This window comes from Triticum dicoccoides, chromosome 6A (assembly GCF_002162155.2).
Source record: "Triticum dicoccoides isolate Atlit2015 ecotype Zavitan chromosome 6A, WEW_v2.0, whole genome shotgun sequence".
NCBI classification, from domain to species: domain Eukaryota; kingdom Viridiplantae; phylum Streptophyta; class Magnoliopsida; order Poales; family Poaceae; genus Triticum; species Triticum dicoccoides.
This window is the reverse complement of record NC_041390.1, coordinates 627,636,601-627,650,273: the sequence shown is the minus strand read 5'-3', so window position 1 is coordinate 627,650,273 and position 13,673 is coordinate 627,636,601. Positions and strand designations below refer to the sequence as shown.

The 13,673-nt window shown below is 46.8% G+C and overlaps 1 protein-coding gene across 1 annotated transcript; it reads right to left on the bottom strand.

Moving 5' to 3' along the window:
• Positions 1-1,354: 1,354 nt before the first annotated feature.
• Positions 1,355-8,541, bottom strand: LOC119316185 (putative disease resistance protein RGA4). The gene is made up of 12 exons (XM_037590514.1): positions 8,137-8,541; positions 4,714-8,030; positions 4,241-4,369; positions 4,015-4,083; positions 3,853-3,929; positions 3,419-3,639; positions 3,236-3,331; positions 3,038-3,140; positions 2,803-2,901; positions 2,242-2,624; positions 2,060-2,155; positions 1,355-1,902 (listed from the first exon to the last, which is right to left on the bottom strand). Exons 1-2 carry the CDS (start codon positions 8,539-8,541, stop codon positions 5,007-5,009), a joined length of 3,429 nt encoding a protein of 1,142 aa, XP_037446411.1. The 3' UTR covers positions 1,355-1,902; positions 2,060-2,155; positions 2,242-2,624; positions 2,803-2,901; positions 3,038-3,140; positions 3,236-3,331; positions 3,419-3,639; positions 3,853-3,929; positions 4,015-4,083; positions 4,241-4,369; positions 4,714-5,006.
• Between the last annotated feature and the right edge of the window lie 5,132 nt (positions 8,542-13,673).

The window sequence follows — 13,673 nt, the reverse complement described above, 5'->3', positions numbered from 1 at the left end:
AAAAGTGGATACGTGATGGGCCTCCATTCTAGGACTTATGATCCAGCTTTCTCCTGGGCTGGTGTGATTTGAACTCCATCCTAACCCACTGAAAGAATGATTCTACCTGTAAAAAAAACTGAAAACACAGGGCGAGTCGATGTGTTGTCGATCTTCCTGGTATCATATAATAATTTAGATTATTGAACTGTTGCTCTTAGCTCTGCTTTGCCACCGTAAACACTGTCATTCTGATGGCACCTTGCCACTAAGCTGTGAAGCCTAAACATACAAGACCAACTGCCCGCATTTTATTTATTTTTACAATCAACAACCACTTGATATGTTGTAGACATGTTGCTACTTTTTGGAGATCCGCAGCTTTGAGTTCCATCACCTTCAATGTTTGTAAAATCAGTCTCAATAATTAGACGCGATTTTTATGAGGAAAAGAGAGAGTGATCATTAGTTCTTTTTGGGTGGGAGTGATAATTAGTCGCGATAAGTCCGTGCGGGTGATGGCCCAACGTTGTTACATTCCATCGGGTTTTTTAGAAGAACACTGCCCTTTATTTCATTCAATAATGTTTAAAGGGATACAAATGTGATCCGGTGGATCAATAAGCCACACATGTCTACCAATACAAAGTGTAGTGGATGATCTAGCTAATCTGTGTGCCTCGTCATTACTTGCACGGTGTTCGTGGACAAACTCACAATTCTGTAGTCTCGTCTTTCTATCGTCAAACTCTCTAAGGATCATGCAGTACTCGCCTAAGTTCCGCTCGCTCTTTAGGTCCTTTTTAGTTGCAAGAAATGTGGCCTAATAATGATCCAAGGAACAGCCCATGTAGCGTCACACATAGTGTTTTTTTAAATTTTCTTATCGATCCCCCTGCCTCTTAAATGCCAATTAATTGTGCTCTATCATTTGAGCTACATCCCCTTATATTTTCATTAACATTAATTGTGCTAATTAATTAATATATATATACTAATTAACTGTGCTTGTGGATCAATTGTTGGGACAATTTAAGCAGAATAAAATATCTATTATTGATTTTTTTTAGAATGGAATTAGTCTCCCGTTCCATCCTACTAGTATGGTGCAAACACGACGACACACGGCTGAATTAGCAAAGTCGATCGATGATCTATATGGGTAACTAATTAAGCATACTTAAATCTTTTCATCAAGCTCATGAGCTGTACGTAGTACTGTACAATGAAGTAGCTGTGCTAGCTAGCTGCCAAAGGCTTTTTTGATAGAGGGCATTTTTATTAACTCAAAATATAACATCAAGCAAATAGCTGCCAAAGACTTGGTGATCTACTCTCCTGTTTGCTTGCCACCAACAACAGTTAGAAGCTGTCATGGATAGTTACTGCTCTCCTGTTTGTGTACATTCAGTTGCCTTCACGGCATCTGCCTAGTATTTAAGCAGAGAAGGAGGATATCTAGTTCTAGAATGGCTCTGTAAGATTTACCAAGCAGTTCAAACGAGACACATTTCTTGATGTCTTGGTGTCTCGTGTTACATACATAATATATATTTTGGTACCTACACGATGAACCATCACGCCTTCTTTTACAAGGAAGGTGATGATCAATGTTCATGCCTGCTAAGTCTCGTTTACGTAACGGCTGCACTGAAGGTATACCAATGTCACACCATCGGAGCTAAATGAGCATGCGCTAGCTGCTGCTTGCCTAGAACATCACGCAAAAGTGATGGACAGGCCGCTCGGTGTTGGCCACAAATTACACCAGCGATGTGGGGCCAGGCAGTGCCGGAGTTGAAGATGGTGAGGTTGTTGACGTAGGAGGGGCAGGACACAGCTAGCGCGCAAGTGAAAACGCCAGAGGCACATGATGCGGTGAACATTGAGGATCTCGTACACATAGAAGCAGTTGCCGCTCCGCTGTAAAGTACATCACGTACAAACAGGTTAGGCTGATAGTTGGCAGTAGCAAAATTCAGTTTATTCAAGAGGTAGCAGCAGGATCTGGGTGTACTGAAATCTTTCGGACGAAATTAAAGCAGAGGAAGTAATTCCGTTAAAAAAATACACTACGTACCAGCATCGATCGTGGATTCCTGAACACAAAACAGAATATCACTTTGAACTTCAGAATATATGATCGGGTAGCTGTTCCTGCTGTAGGGACTAGGGACTGAAGATATAAAAAAAGAACTGGAATCAAGGCAATGATCTAATGGAAAAGCACAAGAAATGCTGCCGCGCATCAGTAAGGATTACCTTCATCTGCTTCGTGATGAATTGGCCGAATTCGCAGCAGCTCAGTGTCGGTCTGAGGCTACTCCGGTGACGTGGGCACATGCCCTGCCAGAGTCGAAGATGTACAAGTTGGGCTACAGGGAGTAGCAGTAGCAGAGCACACAGCTAGAGGGCATGCACATCAAAGGCAGATGTTGAGGTTAGCATCGATCGAGCAAGAGCAATCACAAGCCACCAAGTGGAGCACAGCATGCTGGTGCGGAACAGGAGGGTGGCCCGGTTCTGCGAGCAGGATGGCGCGGGCCGCGGGAAGCGTGTCATTGAGAAAGTGGGATGCCATGGCTTGGTGCGTGTCGTTGCCGTTGGAGAATTGTTGTCTGCACATACAAGTGTTTGCCATGCCGCTGAAAATTAGGAGCAGAAAGATTCAACTTATTGTGAGTTGACAGCAGGATTTGGTATATTGAATGGAAATCAAAGTAGGGGAGTCAATTATGTGAAAACAGTTACTACGTACAACATCAATCAAAGAGTACGCACAATATGATACCAGCAATCTGAGCTTATGAGTGGCCAACTTACCTATCTCGAGTTCCTGCTTCAGAAAAATCTTCCTTTGCTGTTATTATTTGGATGGAAGATTTGCCAACTGACAGAGTCCTTCCAGTTATTCTGCAGAATCTGAATAATCGCACTTCATGAGTTAACTGCAGAACTGGATATGATTGAAATCTATCATAAGCCATCAAAGTATACGAAATTAATATGTCAAAACAGATATGCACCGGCAATTGTCCCCGAACACTGAATAGCATACCAGTCTTAAGCTTCAGAAATCAGAATACATGTTTTGATACTTGTTCCGACCAATGAGTGCAGAAATGAATTGGCAAATGGCCCATGGAAGTCAAGCACAGAACCTGCAGTGTTCCATAATATGGAAGTTAGAATCATATTTCAAACCTTAATAAAACATTGATATTACAATTGAAGGACTGATGAAGAACAAACATACCTCCTTTTTTTAATTTGATATTACAAACAAAGAACTGATGAAGAACAAATGCCACATAGTGTTTATCACAAACATACCTAGACGTTCAGGATGTTCCTGAGAGAAGGAAGATCATAATCAGAACATTATTTTCTAGAAATAAAGATCACAACATTGGAATGCTCTGTACGAAGAGTCTCTTACCTCCTTTTTTGTTTGATAGTGCTGCAACATTGGAACTGTCAGAAAGCTACCATCATAAGTGTTGTTTCCCTCAAGATGAAGCACAGTTTGCAGAATGAAACCATGCTACCAACAGAACGATTTAACCTGCTGTCACATGCTCCATTATTCAAGTCTTCAGATAGTTCTGAAAAAAGAAAGATTGCAGAGTGTATTGCCTTAATCTCCTAGCTAGCAAATTCCTGCTTGATGTCATTGAAAAAATAAGTGAGCTGTAGTAAGAGAGGGAAGAAAACTAACAAAACCGTATATGAAATCAATAGTCCAGCTTGCAAAAAAAGAAGTTGTGTTCCTATGACATACAATGTGTAAAAACACAGAAGCGTGTGAATGGGCTGCATGCGGTGTGAATGGAAAAATGAACAAAGGAGCATAAGTTGATTTTTGGTACTTACAGGCAGATTGACTTGAATGTGTGATCCTAATGTACCTAGCTCCACAACACTGACAGGATACATCTACATCACTGCAACTGAAACAAGTAGCCCGTCAGGTCTCAGAAGCTACGCAAATGGGGAGGCATCAGCTCAAATTAAGACTGGGGACAGGGTACGGACATGTTTCTTAAGAAGTCCAGAAGTCTGAAGAAGATTATCAGTGCATTAATGCAAAGAGAGCAAGGATTCCTACAGAAACAACTTGATCTTTTGTAAAATAGCACCCGACCAATTCAAAATGAGTTCCAATATATAAAGGGAACCCGGGGATCATATTCTTCTCTAATCTGAGTTCTGCTCAAATCTCGAACGAATAGAAGCAAGTGCCTGAATTATAAGTGTTTACCTGTTGCTCATTTGTCAGCCGAGGAATAAGATGATCATGATGATGAAGACAAATCAATTTCCTCTCCTGAACCCTGCATCTGCCACTCTAGACCTTTGCCATTCAATTGCCTATTAACTCGGGGGGCACCTAAATTTTTTTAGCAACAAGTGATGTCTACATCAATCCAGTATCATGATTTATAGACAAAGAGGGGAATCAGGCCAATTGAGCAAGCACAGAAAAACTCATCTGACTTGTATTGTTTTGGCATTTCTAATCGGTAAGCATTTCTGAACGCAACAACCATGAAGGGACAAATTTGGGAAATCTACGAGCCCAACCCACCACAAATCCCTAAGCATTCAGGGGAATGTGAGGTGTTGCACCTCCTAACATGACGACCTAGATCTACCGACGCACGCGTACAAATAGCTCAGACAAATGACACCCACAACAAATTAAGGCGCTGAGAGAGAGAGAGAGAGAGGTACCAGGGTTGGGGGCGGATCACGACCGGCTCACTGCAATTGTGCGACCCCGCGACCATCTCTGCGCTGGACGCCCTCGTGCCCCATCGGCGGCGATTGTCAGGAGAGACATGGTGGAGGGGGGCAGGAAAACCCCGAGATCCGAGAGAGAGCGGCGAAGATTCCACCATTCGCAGATCCCTCTCTCTCTCTCGCTGCTCCTCCCTAGTTTAGCCCTGCAATTGAAACATGTAAGACCGTCAGGTCTTAGAAGCTTCATCAATTTAAGACTAGGGTGGGTTACGTATCTGATCCTATTACAAAAACCATGGGTCACTTTCCTCCAGTTTCCTGGCTTGCCCAGTAACCTCAGGACTGCAGAACGACACTTGTAGTGTTTCCAGTGAATCGGGGAGGCCCTCCTTGGGCGGCAGGCATTGCATTTTCTCACAACGGTACATACTTAGTTCCTTCAGAGAAGAAAGGCCACGTAATCCTTGAGGAAGCGAGTGCAGATTCACACAATATCGAAATTCTAGATGTTTGAGGGAGGCGAGGAGCTGCAGCGCTTGCTCTTGCTCTTCCGTGAAGGTTGTTGCCCGCTCATCAAAACTGAACTTTAATGTATGGAGGCTTGCGGCAAGGTGGCTGCAGATGGGAGCAGTAAGCACTGCCGAGATGCTATCCACCACAAATTGTTCCAGCTGGAATGAACCCGCATGGATTGGGTTACTCCTTATAATCTCTGACGACAGATCCCCTACTATAGACATGTTCTCGTATTGATACATAGCATTTACAGTAAATTTCTTGAGGTTGACTATGATGAGAGGATTGAACCCATCCATTGTCAATCCTTGACAACATGTCAAACTTAGACTGGTGAGAGACGTGAGGTTTGAGAGCAGACCCATTGACTTCATGCTTGACTCTTGGAAAATATCAAGCTCCCTGAGGGAAGTAGGGAAAGGCTTGATGGCATCAGCTCCTCCACCTACTTCGCCCATGGGCCACCGAGAGAACAAGTTCCTACAACCCGATCCTGTAAATGATTGGAGCATCTTGAGGCCTGAGAGTCTTCTATCCTCCATAGCTAGAAGTTCAAGCCTCTTACACTTTTTGATGGTAAGCTGGGAAAGGGTCGTGAAACACTTCAAAACCTTTGAGAACAATTCTCCAGTAATGCATAATTTTTGCATGTAAAGATTCTGAACTGAATGGAGGACAACACTATCATCCAGTTCTGCAGAAAACATGTTGTTGCATTTCTTGAAATGTATACTTCTCAACAAATTTAGTTTCTGGAGGTCTGAAAATGATATGCGTGACACATCCGTAATTTTCATAACCTCTACTTTATCCATATTGTGGAAAGCCAAAGCCCCGGTATAGCCTTTAATGCTCAATTCCTTACCGTCATATAATAGCTTTGACCCGCCAGTTTCCACACGAATATCTGTTAGTGTGGAGGTGTGAGGCATGGATGGGAACTGAGACAACTTGGGGCAGTTATCAATATGAAGACTACACAGGTTGGTAAATAGGTCAGAGCACTTCAAGAAGGGAAACAAACGGAGAAGCAGACAACCTCCAACCTTGATGCTTTCAAGCCTTGAAAATAGACAGCTATTGGGTTCCCCGACCCACTTCTCAAGCTCTGGCATATTCTCAAACTCAAGTTTCTTCAGGTGCATCAAACTTCTTTCTGTAAAACCACTATAGCCAGGCCCAAACACACTCATCCCAGCAATATTTTTCAAAGTGAGACTACTGAGGTGTGATACCTGCTCAAAAGCTGGAAGAGTCCCCCAAGATACACCCTCCAGATGGAGATCCTCCAACCCTTTTATGCTAATGTCACCACACAACCATCTAGGACAAGGGGCAACACCAGGATTTATAATGCCAAGCACCCTAAGATTAGGGTGTGGTTGAAGACCATCAAGAACATCATCATTTATGGTCCGTTGCTCTGTACTCCAAACTAATTTCAGCCCTTTTAGATTCTTTTTATTCTTTAGTTTGGCAGTACTAGCTTCTCCTTTGGATGTCACAGTTTCAAGATTACATAGACGGAACTCTCCTCCTAGCAGTGCCAGTTCCCCCAGCTCTCTCAATTCAAAGCCAACTCCCTCTTTCTTAACATGGAACTCTTGTAGCTCTTGTAAACACTTCATCTTTCCAACCTCAGGAATATAGGAATGGAGTTCTTTGGAAGAAAGGAAATGTCGTAAATTCACAAGGCGATTAATGTCTTTAGGCAACTTTTCACTACCATTCCAGCCATTGAGGTCCAGAAATTTCAAGTGGTAAAATCTAGACAATGTGCTAGGTAACGTCATTTTGTTCCAGCGATAAGGTGATCTAATTTGAAGGAATTGGAGGTGTAAAAGGTTTGGAAAATAGTTTGGCAAAGATTCCGGAGTGTTCATTGCTATAACTAGAACCCGGAGACCCTTTATTTCTTCAAATGTATCTTTTAAAATATGAGCTATTGTTCGACCATGTAATCCAAAAATCATCAAATAACGCAAACTTGCAATGTCTATCACGCGCTTCAGTTTACCTATTTCCTCCCCAAAACTTTCATCATATATATTCTTTGTGGTGATTGACAAATGTTTAATAGATCGTGGGATATCATCAGAACTAAAACTTATACTACTTATATTGACACATTCTTGTGATGAAACACTCCGGGATAGTTCATGCAATAAATCATGCATCACATAGTATTGATCATCAGACTTATCAACTCCCTTTATGAGAAAACCATTGTCCACTAGTTCTTCTAGGTAATTATTCTTGTCTTGGCAACTAGATTCTAAGATACCAATTGCGATCCAAAAGCTAGTAATTTCTAAATTGTAAAACCTATAATCTTCAGGGAAGAGAGAAAAATATGAAAAACATTTTTTTAGAAGGAAAGGAAGGTAATCATAACTAATTTTCAAAGAAGGCATAATATCATCATAATCTTTTGCATTTTTCCACTCATTCTTTTCAAGAACTCCTAGCCAATATTCCCGAGAATGGTTTTTCTTCAATAACCGACCAACTGTGTTGGCTGCTAGTGGCGAACCCTTTAGTTTATTTGCAATACCTCGTGCAACATCAATTAAGTCATCTTCATAATGCCCAGGTTTGCTATGACCAAATATACATGTTTCAAAGAATTTGAAAAATTCATTAGGCTCCAAACTGTGCAGTTCTACTGGATCAGTTGTTTTCACCATTTGAGCTATAGATGGAAACCGTGTTGTGACGAGAACCATGCTACCCTTGGTTTCCCCCTTAGTGAATGGAGCTAATAGGAGGCTGACGCATATATACCTCCTCCTCTAATACCCCATGAAGAAAGGCATTCTGAGCATCAAGTTGACGAAGAGACCATCCACGAGTAACAGCCAGTGAGAGCAAAAGTCGAATGGTAGTGGGTTTAACCACCGGACTGAAGGTATCCTCATAATCAAGACCCTGACGTTGTTTGAATCCTTTAGCAACCATGCGAGCCTTGTATCGCTCAATAGAACCATCGGCATGTCGCTTAACCTTAAACACCCACTTAGAATCAATAACATTGACACCTGCCCTAGGAGGAACTAAACACCACGTGCCATTCTGAAGAAGAGCTTGGTATTCTTGTTCCATCGCAAGACGGCAGTGTGGAATGCTCATAGCTGCCTGAAAATGCCTTGGTTCACCAGTAGGATCCGCTTGTGCTTGCGCCATGCAAGTCGCGAGCCAGGCAACAGTCCCGTCCGTGCGCTTCTTCGGTTGAACCACGCCACTCTTGTTGCGTGTATGAGGACGCAACACAGGAGCGGGGGCAGGTTGTGGTGAAGGAGCCATTGACAGCGGCAAGGAAACCACCGCCTTAGAAGAGTCCAACGGCGAGGAAGCCGGTGAAGACGTGGCCGATGGCGACAGAACAGGGGACGACAGTCCACCGGAGGACAAAGCTGGCCCAGGCGACACGAACGGCCCAGGTGAGCTCAGCGTAGGAGACCCGGCAGGCGAGGCCGGCCCAGGCAAGTGCGGCGTAGTGGGTCGAACAGGGGAGGCTGGCTCAGCTGAGGCCGGCCCAGGTGAGGCCGGTGTGGATGCAGCCGGCGAAGGAGTCCCGGGCCCAGGCGAGGCAGTCCGCTGAGCCGGGGCACGGCCAGCTGGCGGGCAAGCTGATTGGGGCATGCAGGTGGCCGGCTGATCGTCGTGCGGGGTCGTGGAGGAGGGAGCCGGTGGTTCTTCCTCGTCCAGAAGCTGCAAGCGTGCACCTCTTCCAATACCTGCGCCATGGTTAGACAACAAAAGGGGCGAATGTGCAGCATCTAAAAATTGACCAGGCAAGGTACTGGATGGGTGCACAGGCGGTGTGGAGGCGGCAACAGATGCGGGTAGAGCAGAAAAGGGAAAAACATGTTCATCCAAGACAACATTGCGGGAAATATACACACGATTAGATGGAACATGAAGACATTTGTACCCTTTGTGAACAGAACTATACCCAAGGAAGACACATCGTTTGGATCTAAACTCAAGCTTGCGATTGTTATAAGGACGGAGGTGTGGCCAGCATGCACACCCAAACACCTTAAGGAATGTGTAATCAGGAGTTTGACCAAGCAAGAGTTCAAGTGGAGTTTTCATATGAAGGAGCCGTGAAGGGAGCCTATTTATAAGAAAACAGGCTGTGGTGAAGGCATCATTCCAAAAACGAAACGGAACAGATGCATATGCTAGCAAGGTTAGCCCAGTTTCAACAATATGACGATGCTTACGTTCAGTCGAACCATTCTGCTGATGTATGTGTGGGCAGGACACACGATGAGCAATCCCAAGTTTTTCAAAGAAAGTGCTAAGATTGCGATACTCACCCCCCCCCCCAATCCGACTGCACATGAATGATTTTACGATTGAGAAGACGCTCAACATGTGCTTGAAACTGAAGAAATACATCAAAAACATCAGACTTGCGTTTAAGAAGATATAACCAAGTAAACCGACTATAAGCATCAATGAAACTGACATAATATTCATGACCACTAACAGACAGCTGGGCAGGGCCCCATACATCTGAAAACACAAGCTCAAGAGGAGTTTTGACTATGTGGTTGGAAACAGAAAAAGGTAACTGATGACTCTTGCCTTGCTGACAGGCATCACAGATAGCAGCATCATTATTTCTAGACTCTGACGGTAGCTCATGACGGTGGAGAACATGGCGAACAATGGGTAACGCAGGGTGACCAAGACGTGAATGCCACAATGCAGGAGACACGCGAACCCCGCTGAAGACCTGAAGATCAGCAGCGGCAGCAGGCACGGTGGTGGGCGCATCCAGAGCATACAAGCCTCGGCGAAAACGACCTCTAAGAAGTATGTCCCTCGTAGCTCGGTCCTTAACAAAAAGATGAAACGGGTGAAACTCACAAAAGACATTGTTATCCTAAGTAAGTCTAGGAACAGAGAGTAAGTTACGAGTAACAGAGGGAACACGAAGAACATTTCTAAGATGCAAATTCCTAGAGGTGTTCGTGAGAAGTGATGCCTGGCCAATATGGGAGGTGTGCATACCTGCCCCATCCGCTGTGTGAACCTTGTCGTGGCCATGGTAGGGTTGCTGAACATTGAGCTTGCCCAGTTCATTCGTCACGTGGGCTGTTGCTCCAGTATCCATGGACCAGGAAGGATCAATAGGATATGAAGGCGTATGTCCCTGTTGCGCCATAAGAACTTGGCGATCATTGACCTTGCCGTTGTTGCCGAGGCCGAGGAAGTCGGTCTTGAAGCGACGATGTCAGCGAGAGGCAACATGACCTGGCAGACCACAGAGTTGGCACGGCTGGGCCGCTCCACACGCAGCACAGCATGCACGTGGACGGCCATCAATAGTGACCACAGAGGAGCCAGGACGCGAGGGCGGCTGCTGACCCGAGGATGTACTACCACCAGATTTGCCCCCCCCCCAGCCGAGGAAGCAGAAGGGCCGCGGCCACCTCCTTTGCCACGATACGCAGCGTTAACAGAGAGGTCCACGGGAGTGTCCGGGTGGTGTGCGTTGAGCCGTTGCTCCATTGAGAGGAGGCGGCTGTAGAGATCCTGAGGACGGATAGGAACCTTGCGTTCATTGATCACTTCCGCCAACGAGTCGTAGTCGCTATCCAGGCCCGCAAGGATGTAGGATGTGAACTCAGTGTCACGAAGAGGTTCGCCAATGGAAGCAAGAGTGTCAGACAGCTTTTTGATTTTGTTGTAGAAGACGGTCACCGACACGTTGTCCTTGCGAGTGTCAGCAAGTTTAGCGCGGATGGACATGCTCTGCGCAGTAGACTGCGAGGAAAAACTCGACTCCAGGATGTCCCACACCTCATGAGATGTCGCGGCAAAGAGAACCAGGCCGGCAACACCCTCGCCTAGGGAGGATTGTATCGCCGAGAGGATGGCCTGGTCCTGAGCAATCCACGCACGAAACATCGGATGATGCGGCGGCGGACACGGCAGGGTACCGTCGACGAAGCCCTCCAAGTAATGGCTGCGAAGCAAAGGTAGCACTTGCGCACGCCAGTAGAGGTAGTTATCCGGCTTGAGCTTGACCGGGAGGAGGTGCGAGAACAGGAACGACGGCGAGGAGATCGCAGCCAAAGTAGCTTCAAGATCCATGTAGGGCGGCGGCGCGGACGGGGGTTGATGTGGAGCGCCATACGCCGCAACGCCGTGGGACGACGGTGCACCGTACGCTGCCGGCGGACCATACAGCAAGGAGGCCGCGGGGGTGCCGGACCGAGGCGCGGGCGAAGAGCCGTACGGGGCACCATATAGAGGAAGGCCACCATAGCCGCCGTAGGCCACGTGAGGGGTATCGGCGACAGACGAGCCCGCTGCGGTGTAGATGACAGCAGTCGGATCAGACACGGCCGGGCGCATCATCGGATGCGGGGCGGCCGAGGGCGGCGGCGCAGGTACCAGCGGGTACGAGGCGACCGGAAGCAGGGTAGATGCAGAGGGCGACGAGGAGTAGCCGGCGTACTGGTAGGCGACGGGGCCGGTGTACTAGTGGCCTGCAGATCGCGTCGACAGGGGGCCGAGCGAACCCTCCGTCGTGTAGGGTGCAGCTCCTCCATAGAGGAGAGCCGCGAGCGACGGCGGTAGGAACGCATGGTCCGTGGCGACGGATCGGAGACCCACACCAGCGGCGGCAATAGTCGATGCGGCGGCGAGGGACGCTGTGAGGGCAGCGGCGGTGTCGGCGGCCGGATGCGACATGACGACGGCAGCTGGCGGCGGGGTTGGAGCGGAAGACGTAGGTTAGATCGGTAGGCGTGATACCATGTGAAACAAAGGGTTTTAGGGTTTGTGGCACACCTCCAAGCGTGGAGTGACCTTTGTATTATATAGGGGGTACATCATCGTGTACAAATACAATTACAACTATAACACATTTAGGCCCAGTATATACAGTCTAACAAGAAGATACAAACACAATGAGCACACCCCCGGCCTCTGCATAGTTAGGATGCACACAGCCAACACCAAGGCACGCTCACAAAAAAGCGCCAGCAAATAGCAAAGTCATACAAGACAAAAGCTATGCGTAGGCGAGGAAAAAAGAAAAAAAAACAAAGCGATCACATCACGATCGGCAAACTATAATAATGACCATATCTGCACCGATAATCTCATGACAACACGCGGACGACAAGGTTCTTCAACAACAACGCCTTAAGGAAGGGAGTGACATTCATGTGTCACCATCACCGGATCCAGCCACTCAAGGCTAGAATCTAGGTTTTCACCCTGAAGAATCATTCCAAACATTTCGAACAATGCCTTCAACAAGGTAACGACGTCAAAACATCGTCATTGTTAGGTATACCCAACTCGGGCCAGACCAAGGTTTTCACCTCAGAGCTCAAGACCGGGTGCTCAAGTAGCACCACCATCAAGGTCATTCATGTGTTGTCGCCACCACTTTTCCACAATCCCAGCAGTTACAAACGATATGGCCGCCGCCACTGCACAACAATCCCTCTGCATCAAGACATCGTCCATTATTTGCTTCTCGCCACCAAAGTGAACCACCAGATCTGCATATATAAAACTCTCACAATATCTTTTGATGGCGATCACAATCCGCGGCGAGGCCGTCACAATCCCGAATCCAATCCCCATGACCTAGTCAAAAGCCAGAAAGCAGATCCACCACACTGGACCGATAGCCGCCAAACACCGGCGCACTCAGCCAGGAACTCCGCCTAGACATGCCACTCGGCCATGCAGCTGGCCACCAAGATCTAGGTGGACCCCAACAGCTAGTACCATGGGTTGCAGCTAGCCGGTGCATGCATGCTATGAGCCTATGAACATGAATAGATCCGTAAAAGAAAAGAATAGATTGGGTCTTCATATATAGCTCCTCTCCATTGACAACAAGACGAGAAGGTCAATCTAAACATAATTTTTGGCAGAGGAAACACAACTAGTTTCCTGTTCGTTTTTCCTTTTTATTACAGTCAACGTGTACTCTTCCTAGTATATCGGTCGGAACTCAACACAAGAAGCTCAACGGAGACGACTTAAATGAATTTTCTAGACCATGGGGAAAACACACGTGTACACGTGTACGCTTGCACCTAGTATGTTCGTACGGAATACGGTCTCCGAACTCAATCAATCAAACAGATCCTCGATTCGTCGGCGCGGATCAACGTACGGCCGCCGGTGGCGGCGCCGTGTATCTAGCTAGCATCCTACAGAGCGCGCCACTGATGACGTCAACGCACAACTGGTCCGATCTCCCCGGTGATCTCCTCCATGTGGTCTACGTCAAAGTCCCCGGCTTGCTCCACCGCATCCGCTTTGCCGCCGTTTGCAGGTCGTGGCGAGCCTCTGCAATCGTGCCGCGGCACACGGCTCCGCCCACTATACCGTGGCTTCTCTTCTCCTCATCGTGCGACAACAGCGTCAATGACATCAAGACGAAGAAC

Bases quoted from the DNA above. Each gene is read 5' to 3' on its own strand.
- LOC119316185 (XM_037590514.1), bottom strand. From the start codon at position 8,541: ATGGCTCCTTCACCACAACCTGCCCCCGCTCCTGTGTTGCGTCCTCAT. The intron at 8,031-8,136 runs GTGGTTAAACCC...ATGGGGTATTAG, and splicing joins ATGAGGATACCTTCAGTCCG to AGGAGGAGGTATATATGCGT.